Here is a 16,380-nt window from a genome sequence, read left to right on the forward strand (position 1 = left end):
AGCAGTCTTCCATCCTGAGCTCATGCAATGAATTCAACTGCAGATTAGTGCATTCATGTAATGCAGTGCTGCTTGAGATTCTGAAGATCATGGCTATCCAATATGGGCTTTTGGCCTTGTCCCTTGCTAATGGAGATTTCTCTGGATCCTCTAACGCTTTTGATTTTATTATAAAACTTATTTGCAATTTAATCTTGAGCAACATTATTCTTACACTTTTAAACTATTTACCTGTGTAGTGTTTCACAGAATGGTATACCCCGCTCCACCTTTACTTTTGAGAGATTCAGCATCTACTGTGTGCTTTTTTTTAATACCCAGTCATGTTACTAATTTGTTGCTAGTTAACTTAATTAGTTATGAAATGACCCACCAGAGGTTTTTTTTTAGTATTACACAACTTCTCCAGCCTTCTGCACAATCTGGGCCCTGGATACATGAAGGACTTGCTGAAGCTGCACCACACCTCTCACAACCTCAGATCAGCAAGTTCTATAAACTTGGTCACTCCCAGAGTGCTTGGTCACTCCCTTCTGTCATGCTGCCCCTACTCTTTGGAACTCCCTGCCACACCCAGTAAAGACAGCACCATCCCTGGAGCTATTCAAATCCAGACTGAAAAGCCACCTGTTTAGCCTGGCATTTCCGGACTTATAAAATTCTTCCTCTGTACCACGATGGTCTGAGCCATGCTTATGCGCTTTGAGTCCTATGGGAGAAAAGCGCTTTACAAATGTTATTTGTTGTTGTTGTTCTGCTGGCCATGTTCTAGGCATCAAATTCTGCATGAACGTACATTTTTAATGAAACAGCAAAAAATCGCAGTTTCAAAATGAGTTGTTTTTGCATTATTTTAATTAACCATAGGATTTAAACAATTTGCAAATCATCATATTCTGTTTTTAATTAAATTTTAAACAGTTTTTTTTTGGGGGGGGGGGGCAACAAGGTTATAGAAACTACCGTATATGCACTTTACTGACACAAGAGTTATAGAACTCAGCAATACGTTCCATAATGTAAGATTGCTTAACACTTGACCGCCATACAAAATAACCTGACCTGCTTGGTGATGACTATATTTAATAAAGAATGCACCATGTGCAAACTACAGTACCCCATAGCTAATTATCAGCATTCACTATTCAGCGACGACTGAATTGTGTGACTTATATGAATAACCCCCAAAGTTATAACTCTGATAAAGCCCAAAGTAATAACTGATAATATAGTTTTGCCTTTCAGGGATTGCCGGGTCCACAGGGGCTTGTAGGACCTCCGGGACCACCAGGACCTATTGGAATAGTGGTGAGGATCAATATGCATCAATCAATCACTCATTTTTTTCTCCTGTATTTAGGAGTATAGTTTACATTTAAAGTAATATTTTCCTTTCTAGGGACAACCAGGACCACCAGGAGTTTCTGGGCAAGTGGTAAGTTTGTGTTGACTGCTCCCACAGCTGTGCACTGTTTGGCCTGGTGTCAGTATCAGCAATGTGTTTACAGTTAAAGTCAACCAAACGAATGTTACTATAGCGTGTCTTTAACAGGGTGAACCAGGAAAGAACGGGGTTCCAGGAAGAGATGGCTTACCAGGTGTAGATGGGGAGACCGGCCTTCCAGGGAAGATGGTAATGTATCTCATAGATCTTGGTTCTTATCTGTCTTGGCAGGAATATCTCAACAATGAAGATCCCTAGTGATAAATGCAATCAATGAACTCTTCAGTAAACATCTAATCTGAAATGTCAGATTTTAGAATAGTTTTGGGTGGAGGGAGATAAAGAACATGTGAATCTTAGCTAATGCTTCTCTGTTAGCATTCTAATCCCTATTAGCTCAGTCCAGACAAAGAGTTGCAAGGCCCTCTCACGCAACCGCAGGTGTGTAGGGTGAACAAAAATCACCCTGTAAGGAAAAAGCACAGAGACAACGGGAGCCCAAATTGGGCAGTATGCCACAACAGTGGTTAAGTAGCGGAAAATGTAAATCGTTGTACTCACAAATGAAGGTTTAAACCAACTAACCACTGCAGGAAAGTGGTGATGCACAAACCTGCCTCCACTTGAGTGTCCAAATGGGCTGGACCCAGTTGCTCTATTGATACAAAATTCTAGATGGTTATGGGGTGAAAGAAACACTCCTGATCAAAAGGGGGGTAGGTAACACAAAGGGGAAAAGAAGCGTTTAAGGTATGCTAAAACTGCATTAAAAACAGCTAAAAATAAAAGGAGTGAGGTGGCTTACCTCAATGAACGAAAACAAATTAGTATAATAAACAACGAACTTCAATTTGCACTGGCAACACGTTTCCTGGGTCTGTACCCACTTCCTCAGGCCAAATACAGTGCCAAAGAAGTAATGAGACCAAGCAAAAGGCACCACTTTTCCCCTCTGTGTCTCTCATGCAACTGATAAAGAACTATTGTAGCTCCCTTGAAGCTATCAGGCAGAAAAAGTAGTCTGCGTTGGACTTTCAGCGCAGGGCAGTATTTCGTGTTGCTGGCTTATCAGAATCAACTATTTGCCAAGTATGACAGAAATCATACCTGGAATTGCTTTTGGTACACACAGGCATTGGCAGTAATGCATGTTTAACAGACAAGGTTTACAGTAGTGCAGTACAACAGACAGATATTTACGGACCTATATAGCAAAGGGGCATAGGAATGGAGACGCAGGGGATTCAGGGAAAGACTCAGCGGATGTAGGAGGCTATGGGGTTTGGTTGAGTGGGTGGGTTTGAATTCAAGAGAATTGGGAAAGAAGAGGTTCCTGTGCCTGGAGGTTCTGGTGGGGATTAATCTGTAGCAGAGGGCTGATGGGAGAAGTTTGAAGCAGCGCCTGCTGGGGTGGGAGGAGTCATTCCTTATTCTGACTACCCTGGTCCTCAGTCGAGAGGAGTAGAGGAGTCCCAGTGATCTTCTATTTAGCATTGATTCCCCTTTGGAGTTTGTATCTGTTGTCGCCAGCAAACCAAATGATCATGGAGGAGCAGAGGATTAATTCAGTGGTGGCAGAGTAGAAGCTAGCCAGTAGCGCCTGCGGCATTCCAAACCTTTTCAGTGGTTGCAGAATGAACAACCTTTGTTGAGCCTTACCCTTGGTTTTGATGGTGTTCTCACCCCATTTCAGATCATTGCTAATGGTGGTGCCCAGAAACCGCACTTTTGTTACCCTGGTTACTTTAATGCCTGCGATGGGTATGTGTGTGTGTGTGTGTGTGTGGGGGGGGGGGGGGGGGGGAGGGGGTTCTTTTTGGTTGTAGCAGTATTGTACCGTGTTAGCCATCAGTTAAAGTTGTACATTTTGAATCAGGATGATATCATTAATTGGCTAAGTTACTGTAAAAGAAAAGCGTAAGCTTTTGGCTACTAAGCCTTCTTCAGACTCTATTCCTATAGATTGACAAGATGTTACAACATACAGCATATACACATTTGAACATCAGAAGGAGGTACATGGATTATTTTTTTGCAAATAAACTATACAGTATATCTAGTGAACTCATTCTCCAAGAAAAAAAAGCTGGTCTCCTAAGGATGCATGTATTCAGAGGGTTAGTACCACATAACGGGCTTGATTCACTAAATAGCGAGCAATACAAACTTATGCCAGCTAATTGTCAATGGCACTCGTCCAGCCCTGAGCCCCTGCGGGTTCATAGCGCTCACTATGCTACTCTGATAAGGTGTGTTAACTTTGATAACGTGTGATATATTTGATAAGGTGTGATATTTGAGTTATCACGGTTTAGTGAACCAAGCCCACCATGTGACAATCTTCCAAGGTATGGTCACTCACCAGAAACCTTCCTGAGATCTTATTAAAAGGCTTGAGCAACAAGTAATATGTGCATTTGGCCACAGAGGTACATGATGGTTCCATCCAATTTTTGCAAGTTTGTTCTTCTTTACATTTTTGAAATGTATTTATTTATTTCCTTCAGGGTGCTTCTGGTCCACCTGGACCTCCTGGAGGCAAAGGGGAAGCTGGAGAACCTGGAACTCCAGGAGAGGTGAGTGAGTTATCAGTAAGCTACATCACATGGGCCTTTTTGTTGAGTGTGCTGCAGATCACCAGGAGGACCACATCATTTGCTGGTCAGTGGAATGACACAATAAAGACCTAATTGCACTGAAGAAGGGACTCTTGTGCCAGAAAATGTTGACTAACGTCTTCTGTCTTAAAGTATAATTTGTGGAAGTGCCAGTCTCATATTTCTTATGGATTATTAATAAGAACAGATGGTTAACGCAACAGGGGATAAGAGGTGGCCAGATTTGATAAAATATTTAAAATCTAGAAATAACAAAAATAGAGGTGGCTTACCTCAATGATGACACCAATTAGGTACAGGGAAAATTTTAGTTGCACTAGGCAACACATTTTGTGAGTTCAAACGTCTCACTTCATCGGGCCAAAGATCAGTGCCTACAAATCAGTACAGATGGTACTTGATATAAAACACCCAAATTCACTTTGGTATAATGTATACCACGATTTGCACATATAAAATATTGTTATCAAAAAAAGTTAAAAATATACATAAATGAATAAAACATTGCCATACAATACATATAGAGCAATGAAATTAGAATAGGACCTTTCCTTACTTAGTTAAGCAGGGTATACAATGTGTTACTGTCTTCTCCTGGAATGTTTATTTTACACTTGTTTACTAATTAGCCCTGCCATTGAATTGGAGAGGGGTTTGCTGTCATTCCTTTTCAAATCTATGTATCTCTGAGCTGATAAAAACTCTATAAACAGTGTTAGCTAGAATTTTGTAGGAAGGAGAGTGCAGAGAGTTATCTTCACATCATGGGGCAGGAACTGGTTAATAAAGGGCACTGGTAATGACTTTTATATAGCACTAATATTATATATTATATGGCACTATTACCCTTCCTTATTTAATGTTCACTTATTTCAGCACAGGTTTTTCTCTATACTTATTAGGGGGCATGACCTTCAGTGGGGCATTTGCTGAGGGGTAGAGTTTAAGTCATTAGAGATCTTCTGTGTATATAGCAAAAATCTGTTAACCCTTCGCACACTCGCATGCAAATGTTCAAACAAATGCATGCACAGATTCACTCATCCAGGCACAACTGTTATCCCTACAGCTAAGTTAAAAGCCGGGGTCTTAGTTCACAGAAGAATGCATTCTTATGCTTAGTCACCTATACTGTGCAGAAGTACCCAGGTAAACATAGGTGTCTTAACTCTGGCCCTGTAACATGCATAGTGCAGACATGCAAACACATTCATTGCATCAAACCTATCAATGGATTAGGAGCACACATCCTAACTTCCTCTCCTGGGAAAGACAGTGCATCTTACCAATCGCACAAGGGAGCTAACGTAATGTATCCATGTGCACCATACACATACACCAGCATAAGCTGTGTGCATGCTGACAAACACATACAGGGGATGGAGGGAGTGCACTGAATAAGACCCTAGCCACAGGGGTCAGTAACAAGAAAAAAAATTATGGTTAAATGTATTATTTTTCTTCTGTGTGTATAGTCTCTTAAGATGTAGATATGGCCAATGGACTAATGTTTTATTTAAACTCTAAACACGAGCGGTTCTCATGGGAGGTCTGTTATGTAATGGCAATATGGTAACTTTATTTATACCTTTCATTTATAGTTTGTTGTTGGACCTCCTGGAGCTAAAGGAGATAAGGTAAGACATAAGGAAGCAGGTATATTGTTGGCTGACCTACCTTTGTGCCAGTCAAGTGTTTTATTTGTAGTATATCGAATTGTGTCCATCCACTCTTATGAATCCAAGCCAGGTGGCCATCAAGGGTGGGCCCAAAGTCGTTGCTTGCCTAGGGTCCCATTTCACCCTAATCCAACTCTGGTTGGGACCCATGAATAGCCACATCCAACAGAAACCAGCAAAGGCATGCTTTGGGCATACACTCAAAGCAGTGCCGCAATTACAATGAATGGGGAACACCAACAAAACCTTGATGGTGCCCCCCAATGTTTACACCCCTTCCCTTGCCTCCCCTTGGTGCACTTTACGGCTTTGTGGCTCATCCCACAAGGTCATAAAGCAAGTGTGGCTATCATGATCTTCACACCCATAACAAGTGTAGCTACAAAAACACCGGATCTAAAGTATAGTCCTCTGTATAGGAGGAAGGGAAGGTTAGTAGTTGTGCTCCCCCCCCCCCCCCCACACACACACACACAGCTCTTGGCCCCCCTGCGATTACAAAGGCTGCTCCCCTTTAGTTACGCCCCTGAGTAAGAGTGTCTTCCAAGCAGAGAAAGGAAATGTCCAGCACCGCTTATCTGCCTTTATTGTTGTACTCCAGTGGAAACACAAGTGTGCAAAATCTGGAGTTACCCATTGCGTGTATGAGAGGTGGGTGTAGGCACTGACTATGCCTGATGGCTGTTTCCCTGCCTGGAAGCTTCTTCGGCACGGTTAAAGGGATTCACGTGTATATACCCACTGTAACAAGTGCCGGCGTGCGCATCAGAAATGCTCGCCAGGCACAAGCTAAAAACGAGTACAAAATGCATATGTATGCAATTAAGGGAGAAACAAGTCAAAGATAGAACAGTGTAAAGATAGATAGATAGATACAATGGGGCGACTCAGGCAATTTGGGCGCCCGCTAGCGTAGGAAGTTTGTGCGCCGCCATAGGTGCCTATTGAAATATCAGCTTTGAGTGGTAATTTGGGTGCCAGCGGCTTAGTTGGTGGCGATTGGCGGAAAGTTAAGGTTAGGTATGGGGGTTTGGGGAGATTAGGCGTCAGATGGGAAGTTTGTGTGTGTATGTGGGGGGGGGGGGGGGGGTTAGGGTTAAGCGTCAGGGTCTTTGTGTGTGGGGTGGGGTTTAGGGTTGGGCGTCATGTGGGAAGTTTGTGGGGGGGGGGGGGTAGAATTAGATGTCAGGCTCTTTGTGAGAGGAGGGTCAGTTTTATCCATAGTACAATATTGGTATTAAATACCGATATTTTACTATTAGGATTACTAGACGCCCAAATTTCAATGCGCCTTTTTTCAATAGGGCTGCTGAATCCAGAATATCAAATGAGACTGAAAGAGCGAAACAGAGAGATAGAGAGGAACAGGGGTGTTATATTTTGCTAATGTAATGATCCGCTCAGCTGGATGCACTGCAGACAGCTGTTTGACCATTCCTCTAGTCTGTGGGCTGCAGGTCTCTGCAAGAGAGACCTGTCTTTCCATTACAAGTTTCTGTTCTGTTCTGCTGCTGAGGAATTTGCATACACTCGTTATGCAAATCCCCTACCTGCCTACCTTTACTACTTTGGCAGTATAAAGAGCTAGGTTTCCCAGAGTCCTTGGCTGGTCATAAGGGTTAGTCCTGTGGAACACTCTTGGAGTGTCAGCCTTGCTCATTGTTTGAAGATTAGTTTAGAGTAATTCCTAGAAAAGCACTAGGCAGATTCCCTAGTGCAGTTAGGATTGCATATCTGTTTTGTTTGTCTGTTGCGATTGTTCTGTCCCAGCGGAGGTCGACACTAAGTCGTTCTGACCTTTGTTCTTGGAGTATAGCTGGAGCAGCGGTTGCTACCAGCTATCTCCTCTAATCTGTCTTGCCTGGATTGCACTCGCCTTGCGCTAGTGCTGTGGATCCGTCTCTCTCACTTATTCCTGTTTTCGTGTATCTGTCTTACGAACGCTTGCTGGAGGCTCGGTGAGGTAACCGTTAAGCAAGCGCTCGCAACCTCTGTTTCATGTTTGTCTGTCGGTGGTTAGTTAGGCGTGCTTGTCTCTGTTGTGCTTATCACGCGGAGACCGCGCATAAACGCGTGCACTGTTGCGAATGAGTGCGGTGTTCGCTTTAAGCTAGCGTTTGTTATTTTCCTTATCTTCTCATTGTATGATTTGCTGTGCCTTTGCTACTCTCGTGCTCTGCCTTGCTGTAGCCTTGTGTCACCTCTGGCAATCGCCTCTCTCGCGATTGCGCTCCTACTTCATATCTGCTGTTGTGTATGCACCGTCGCGGGTTGGCGACTAGTTTGGTTCACACACATACAATCTGTCCCTGTGCTCATTCTCTTTCTCAATCGCTTCTCTTGCGATTGCGTTCTCACTTGGTTTCCTTTGTTGTGTGTCCGCCGTCGCAGTTTGGCGGCTAGATTGGTGGACATACATACATTCCTCATCTGTGCTTATTCAGTCTTGTGTCGCTGTTAGCAATCGCCATCTCTGGCAATTGCCTTCTCTCCTGTTCTTCATGGTTGTGTATGCACTGTCGCGGGTTGGCGACTAGATTGGTGCACACACATACCCTCTGTCGCTTTGCTCTCTCTCCTTCAGGGCTATCTTGCCCTGCGTTTCTTCCCTTCGTGCAATTCCTGTCTTGCGTCTGTGGCAGGGCAGAGGAGCTGTTCCTCTGCACTCCACAGCTCCTCCTGCCGACAGGAATTTCCCTCTACAGGTGCATTGCACCTTTTGCTGGGTTCCCTCAAATTACACGCTTGTGGAGAATTTCCGCAGTGTCAGCGCACGTCTTGTGCGCTGATCACGGAGAGAATTCCACAATCGTTACAGCTAATTACATTTTTACAACCAATACTTTTCTTGCGTTTCTTGGTACAGTAAAACCCCCATTATCCAGAACTCAGGCATCTGTACGTCTTAACCAACCACCAGGCCTGAGGGAGAGAACGGGGTGGAACTTTTTGGCTTTTGCAGAGCGGTACGCAGCAGAAGTGACTTACCACAATTCCGGGTCTTCTACACTTTCTGCAGCTCTCAGCGGCTTTCCTGCATCCTTTGTGTATAGGTCCCGGCGTGTCACCTGACCTGCATTCATCGGGTCACATGCACACCTCAGGAGCCGTACACCGAGTACCCAGTAAAGCAGCTGGGAGCTGTAGGAAGTGAAGGAGATGGCACCCGTAGGTTTGGTAATTTGCTTATGCTGCGCAGCACTCTGCATGGGGGGAGGTTAGTGTTATTTTAGCGCTGGTTGCTTAACTTCCCAACTGGCAAGCACACATATCCGGCAATTGCTACCTGTGCCAGATATTAGGGTTAGTGTATTTTTTATTTGAATGCCGACTATAACCCTGTTCTTTGATTTTATTCTATATTCTTTGTATATAACTACAGGAATATATTTTTACATAAAAAGATTTTGGTCTAAGTGTTCTACTTATTTCTTTGAGGAAGACTTGCCGCAGGCTTATTTGTACTTTCTATATACTGTGGTGCGGTTTATGCAGGGGCATACGCTTATCTTTTTGGTGTTGTGTTCCTATTTCTGTTGGGCCTTTCTGCACACATGTATTTATTGATATCTTCATGAGCCTGATGTTATTTAGTGTCATCTAGTATTAGTGATTCTGCTTGTCCTACTTTTGGGTTTTTCATCCCATCCAGTGACTGACTATGCATTACCTTACAAAGGACAGAATTCTCTGGTTGTGGGGGATGGGAGGTTTGGCAAATAGAGTAACTCAGATCCAAGGTGATTTAGTTCAAGTAAACAAATGGAAATGTGCGTGTTTTCAGAACAAAAGAAAGAGAACAATGGAGTTGATAGCATGTTAAAAAAACTCAGCAGGGGTGCTACTAGGTGTGAGCTCCAGGGAATTTACGCAAATCTGCGCAACTGTGGTAAATCTAGTGTTAACTGTCACCAGTGGCGTACCTAAGGAGCTGTGGGCCCCGATGCAAGTTTTACATTGGGGCCCCCCAAGCACTCTATACATAACAATTGATACGGCGCACCAAAACCTGCCAATGGCAACTATAGTGTCAGAGGTGCAAGAAGGGAATGAGGAGTAGTTTGTTTATTATTACCACTATTCAAAGTATCTATAGAAGTGATTATTATGAGCACAGGACTAATAGAAAGCTAATACTGTAGTTGAGGGAGGGCCCTACAGGGCCCCTCTGGCTCAAGGGCCCCGATGCAGTCGCAACCTCTGCACCCCCTATTGCTACGCCCCTGACTGTCACAAATCTATATTGTGGATAATAGTGGTCTAGAAACCCACATAACGGACTTTGGGAGAATGAACCCTTTATTCAGTTAGGCTCCCTAAATACCATATATACTCGACTATAAAGCTGGCCACTTACTGTCCAATTTCTAGTGAAAAATCGTTCGAGCGATCAGAAATTCTGATCGGATTCGTTGTAAATAATCTCCATTGGTGGACACAATCGATTATGAACGAGTGAAAAAAATGTCACCCGAATGAATTTTCGTCGAACGAAAATTTGGATTTTCTTGGTGGTCGTGATAGATAGGAAGCAAAGATTGGTTAGTTGATGGTGTAGTGAACGATTTTTCGTCCGATTAGAATTTCTGATCGCTCGAACGATTTTTTGCTAGAAATTGGACAGTTAGTGGCCACCTTTAGTCTAGAAATTTAGGTCTGACTCTCTGACTCGCTAACTAAAAATACATGGGTTGACTTGTACATGAGTCAGACCTTAATTTCTGACTCCTAGCCGAGGGTGTGAGGGGCGCACCTCTCTTAACATTTGCAGAAGGAGCCGCAGCAGCCAGCATGCTTTATAACTCTCTTCCCACTGTCTGATATACATTGTATAGCTTACTTTTAATATGAGAAGGTTTTAGATGCATTCATTGCCAACCAATGGCTGTAACACTGAACACACTGAGTAATGTGTGTACTAATAGTGACATTCCCATTTGCACTAATTTACCCAGTGCTAAGTAACACTTTCTTGATAAAGAAAACACAGTCCTGGATACAACAATTGCATTATTACAATTAAAGTCAACAACAATTAAAGTCCTGGATACAACAGTTAACATGAAAGGGCAGGGGACAGATTATGCGCTTTATTACTCTCTAAGGAGGGAGGATAGGTGGATAATTGCTGCACTTTGGGACCTGGAGGAGGTATTGGCTGCACTTAAGGGTCAGGAGGGGTTGATGACTGCAATACTTTATGTAGTGCAGTCATTAACCCCTCCTGGCCCCCAAGTGCTGCCTTTAACTTTGCTGGGTAGACTTATACTTGAGTCAAGAAAAATTCCAGTTTGAGGGTCAAATTTTGGGGTCAACTTATACACAAGGTCGACTTATATTTGAAGATATACAGTAAGTTAGTTATCCCATATTGTATAGGAGCTATCATTTTAATGTTGCGGCTGATCGGCGTATATTGCTGGTTTGAATTTTTGGCCTCTGTGCCAGAACTTCTGTCTGTGAGGTTATATTTACTGTGTGTTTTATGTTGTATCTGATTAGTGTAACATTCTCTATCATTAGGGTGCTTCAGGGGATCAAGCAAGTGGATTGCCTGGCGCACAGGTAGGTTTATACTTTTTTCATTAGACTTTGTTAGTGTGAAGCTTGCATGTACTATTTTCCTCTACTAAAGACCATTAAAGAGGAACTCCAGTGAAAATAATTTAATATAAAAAGGTGCTTAATTTTTACAATAATTATGTATACATGATTTAGTCAGAGTTTGCTCATTGTAAAATCTTTCCTCTCCCAGATTCACATTCTGACATGTATTACATGGTGACATTGTTACTGTGGGCAGATTATGTAGCTGTTCTGGCTTTAACAGACAGCTATAAACAGCCATTTCCTGTGTGTGTCATTGTTACATTGTGGCAGTTTGCCCAGAGTACCGTACGGTACCAGAGCCTCTTGTGGGAGTGGTTTCAGCACAAAATCAGTCATACAGCGCCCCCTGATGGTCTGTTTGTGAAAATCATTATATTTTTCATGTAAAAGTGGGTATCAGCTACTGATTGGGATAAAGTTCAATTCTTGGTCGGAGTTTCTCTTTAAGTGAATCACACCAGTTTCTTCATTATTCAAATAATTCCAATACTCATGTCCCTGAGCTGTATTGTAGGAATCATTTTAAAGGAGCCCTCTAATGAATTGATCGTTGAACAACATTTATAATCTGCAGTCAAGCCCCTTCTGGGGATCAAGGGTGGATGCCTGGATAAAGCAATGCAGATAGTACAGGAATCCAGAAATACAGTAGAGTATTAATACATTGTGAAGTAAATACCAATGTTTTGTGGCCACGGGGAATCCTTTCTCAGAGCAATATATGGACAAGCTACAAATCTCACTTATTATCCATATATAGCCATGAAAAAGAGTTCCCATTGACCCCAATACATGTCGCCTCCCCCAGTAAGAAGTGGTTTGACCCCCCCCCCCCCCAGTTAACAGTTTACTCCGGTCCTGTGTCACAAACCCTCCCCTTAACCCTTTCCAATACAAATATTGGAGCACTTACTTTTTTTCAGTGTGCAGGGGAAAGGAGGGGTGCGGGGGTGCATCAGGGTCTTTTCATCTAGAGCAAGGAGGTGATCTGGCAACAGCCAGGGGTTGTTCAGCATTTAGTCTGACACTTTGATTTAAAGGGACTGACAATGTGTTCAAATTTTATCCAGCAACAGTGTCCCTTAGCGCCAGCCATTTTTCCTGTGTCGGAGTATGTCAGACATTGGGCTTATACTGGAAAAGGCCAATGTTGGACATAGGATTGGAAAAGGTTAAAGAGTACCTGAGACAAAGGGAGGTAAAGCATTGATACTTACCTTGATCTTCCTCCAGCCCCATTGGACACCGTTGCCTCCGTCGCCATCCTCCCTGGCCATCTGTAATCTCTCTCAGTATTAGTGCTCCAGACGCACTAGTTGGGGTCCACTGCACATTGTGCTCCCGTCATGAGGAGCAGTTTGAACCTGCGCAGTACCACCTGCACAGGCGCAGATCGCTCCTGGCGGCAGGAGCGTGTCGTGGCGGGCAGGACTGGGCCGCTCATGTGCAGTTCACTCTGACTGCCGCGACTGGAGCGCTAATTGCAGGAGAGATTCGAGATGACTGGAGCGGCCGAGGATGGCGGCAAGGGAAGCAACGGTGTCCATAAGGCTGGAGGAAGCCGCAAGTAGGTAACAATTCTTTACCTCACTTTGTTTCAGGTTCACTTTAATAGAACACGTGGCCAAAGCCTGCCTCTCTGTCTACTCCATGTGAATAGCAGAACTCGCAACGGAGCACAGACACCTACTCCTCTTCTTCACCGCAGCCTCTCCTCCATAGGCTACCTTTGCATGTCACAGGAGCCTACAGAGAGGTGCTGCTGCATGGTGATAAACTGTAATAAAGAGAAGAGAAACCAGCAGGTGTTTCACATGGAGGAGACATTCATATAGGGGTGGTGGAGCCATTGATTTAAGTGGCTTCATGCTAGGGTCGGTCCTACCCAGTGATCCCAAAATGTTTTCCTTGTAATGGGTTCAAATGTAACCTACTGTATTTCTTAAAGTGCTGTTTTTTATGCTTTCTTGTGAATGCCTCAAAGACTCCAGTGAGAACTCTACAAATGCTTGATCGAGAACTTCAGAAACAATAGAATGCTGGGCTAAAAGCTTCACAATAGAACGGGCAGGTCGTGCCTGGAAAAAAATGCTTATCCTAGGTGACAGAATGTTGGGGTTCGAATTCAGGTTATTGAAATTCAGAATCCGGAATTTGTCCTTCACCACACTTCAGTGCCCAAAAATGTGGACAGAGTCAGGGGTAGTTCACTTATTTGCACTTCACATGACTCACGGCCAGCGCGGGCGTGCACTATTAGGAGCGCACACTCTTAACTCTTTTGTAGGTCATGGCTGGGGGCGTGGCTTTAGCTCTGGCATGGAGGTCAGGGTATTTAAACCCCGACCAATCAGCGCTCAGTGCTATTACGTGTTTGTATCAGCCGTGGAGTGTGTCTATGCCATTCCTTGCACCTGTCTGTCCTGCCAGTCAGTCCTGTCACGCCTATCTTCAGCCCTGTCATACCTGTGTGGTCCTGTTAATCAGTCCTGTCAGTCAGTCCTGTCACATTAGCCCTGTCTTCAGTCTTGTCATACCAGTCCAGTCCTGTCAATCAAGCCTGTCACGTCAGTCCTGTCATGAGTCCTGTCATCAGTTCAGTCAGGCCAGCCATGTCAGCTCTGTCAATCCTGCCACACTTGTTCAGTATTATCAGTCCTGTCACATCAGTTTTGTCCCACCGGTTCTTATCCTCCTTCCCCTACAGCAAGGTTAAGCCCTCCTGTTGTTCTCATCTCTAGTGGGGCAGTCCTAGGGGTCGTGACCTGGTGGGCCTGTCAGAAGCACCTACAAATTCATACTTATACACACAGTTATTCTTTTATGCTGCTAATTCTTCTTGTATCTCTTTTTTCTCTAGCCATGATTTCTAGCCTAAAGGCAGTATAAGCAACTACTGTGTTCTGTTATATTTTCAGGGTGAAAAAGGAGAAAGAGGCCCCTCAGGTCCCCGGGGAGAGAGGGTAAGTATTAATAAGTGTCTGTAAAGTGTTGGGTAACCCCATTCTCATGCACCGCCAAGCTTATAGGATAGATGAGATTATTAGCAGTTTTGTGACAGCAGTAGTGATGGTCTCGGAGAACTCATGTTTGATCAGCTGATCACTTCCTGCTTTAGCACATGATACTTCCTGACTAGCAGATCAGACACTTACATTACATATCTATCACCTGACCAAACTGATCACATGTTTCTCCCTGAGTTCTCCTAGACATGGGCATCACTAGACAGCAGGTAGGAGCGAAAGTATACCAACATCATAATGATATCGCATTTTGCAACAATGATATTATGGTAAAAATCTCCTCAAAGGAGGCGGAACTTTATGCAGTTGATCTCTAGCAAATTATAAAATGTCTTCTGACATTTCTAAGGGTACAAAAGTATTTAGCGCTGCTTGGTCCAGCACCAGCTTTTTATAAGCAGAGTACTGTTAGAGCAATTAGAGATACCCCATTATCAGCAGTGTTGCAATGAACCCCGCCCTCCAATCACTCACATATCCTATAGCTGAATATCTTACCTAATTCTTAATCCTAACCTCCTCTTCACCCAGCATTATTCCCTTACTAATGCCTAGCCCTAATCAAGGCCGGTACTAAACGTTTGCTGCCTGAAGAAAACATTGTGAGGACACCCCCCCATCCTGCCACCATATATTTGAGATGCAATAATTACCCCACAAATGACACACAGCAATCACTCCACATGTAAACTGCAACAACTGCCCCCAAGTATCATCACTGGTGTCAGTAGGCATTATAGATATAAAAAAAAAACCACCAACATGCTGTGTATCCACCACCTTCTGCCCCCAACCAAAGTGCGGTCACTACACCTGGGGCCATCATTGCCATTAAGTTGGCAAATGTGCCTGTACCTCATCATTCCTGCTCAGTGTGTGTGCATGTATGGGGGGGGGGGGGAGTGACTTAAAGTTACAGAAAGTGAGAAACAGTGACAGTTTAAACACTTATGCAAACTCCATACAGAGCCCTGTTTTAAATCCAAAGGCTATTCCAGGATGTTTACACATACACAGCAGTTTAGTAACCAAAGCTTCTAAAAGGAAGCTTCTGCTAGCTATGTGTATACACAGTACATGTACTGGCTTGGCGCCCTGTAATTGTTGCCTCCCTGAAACAACTTATTCACCCTGCTCCATTGGAGAACTGCCCTTGGCCCTAATATCTCCTTCTAACGCAACTTCTTAACGATGCCTAAGACTCATTTCCCACTAACATTAACCCTGTTCAAAAACCTAACCATATTTCTCCTCCTCCCAAACTTAAACTCCTTCCTGATGTATAACCTTAACCTTGGACCTAACATGACACTTTCCTCATTCTAACTTGCCACAACACAAACTCCTCCTGTCCAACCTCCTACCCAAATTGAAAATTATTGACACCTAGCTGTAACCTTACTCAAAATGCTTAAACCCTTCCTGACACCCAGCGGTAACGTTATAACCATTATAACTAAAACTAAGACCCCCTAACAACCCATCTATTTTATTATTGCCAATATGAACATACAGTAGGTAATGACTAATAATATTTTCATGTGCCAATCTCTGTTCACCACTAGGGGGAGTCAGGAAGAAAAGGAGATGCAGGAGATCCAGGTGAAGATGTAAGTTACACAGTTATGTTTTGTGCCCATATGAATAATGGACTGTAATTCTGCACCTGGAAACAGATGCCACCTTGGATCAGAATCAATTAATATGCTTTTCTTGCAGGGGGCCAAGGGTCCTCCAGGGCCTAAAGGGGAGAAAGTAAGTGCTCGTTTTCATCCACAAATTAAATAGAGTAACTCTCAACTGTATAATACTAATAGATGTTTGACTTTTCAGGGCAACACTGGAGCCGGAATGCCAGGACCAGCAGGGCAAATTGGACCACAAGGCTTAAAGGTAAGCAATCATTTATTCATCCACTTGTCTAAATCCTTTTTCCTTAATATTGAGGGTTATTTAGGCTATGTTTAGTTTAGTTTCACAATGGAATGTGAGCACAGGAGTGT

General features: G+C 43.6%; 1 protein-coding gene across 1 annotated transcript in view; it reads left to right on the top strand.

Annotated features, from left to right (window-relative positions):
- The window catches only part of COL7A1 (collagen type VII alpha 1 chain), a 331,680-nt gene that overhangs the window by 280,219 nt on the left and 35,081 nt on the right, over positions 1–16,380 (top strand). Inside the window, exons 86-95 of the mRNA XM_068254821.1 lie at positions 1,246–1,308; positions 1,400–1,435; positions 1,553–1,633; positions 3,952–4,020; positions 5,664–5,699; positions 11,265–11,306; positions 14,270–14,314; positions 15,943–15,987; positions 16,097–16,132; positions 16,211–16,270. Of these exons, the coding sequence (XP_068110922.1) occupies positions 1,246–1,308; positions 1,400–1,435; positions 1,553–1,633; positions 3,952–4,020; positions 5,664–5,699; positions 11,265–11,306; positions 14,270–14,314; positions 15,943–15,987; positions 16,097–16,132; positions 16,211–16,270 (513 nt within the window). The remainder of the gene's footprint in view (positions 1–1,245; positions 1,309–1,399; positions 1,436–1,552; positions 1,634–3,951; positions 4,021–5,663; positions 5,700–11,264; positions 11,307–14,269; positions 14,315–15,942; positions 15,988–16,096; positions 16,133–16,210; positions 16,271–16,380) is intronic.

Source organism: Hyperolius riggenbachi, chromosome 9, assembly GCF_040937935.1.
Source record: "Hyperolius riggenbachi isolate aHypRig1 chromosome 9, aHypRig1.pri, whole genome shotgun sequence".
Taxonomy (NCBI): domain Eukaryota; kingdom Metazoa; phylum Chordata; class Amphibia; order Anura; family Hyperoliidae; genus Hyperolius; species Hyperolius riggenbachi.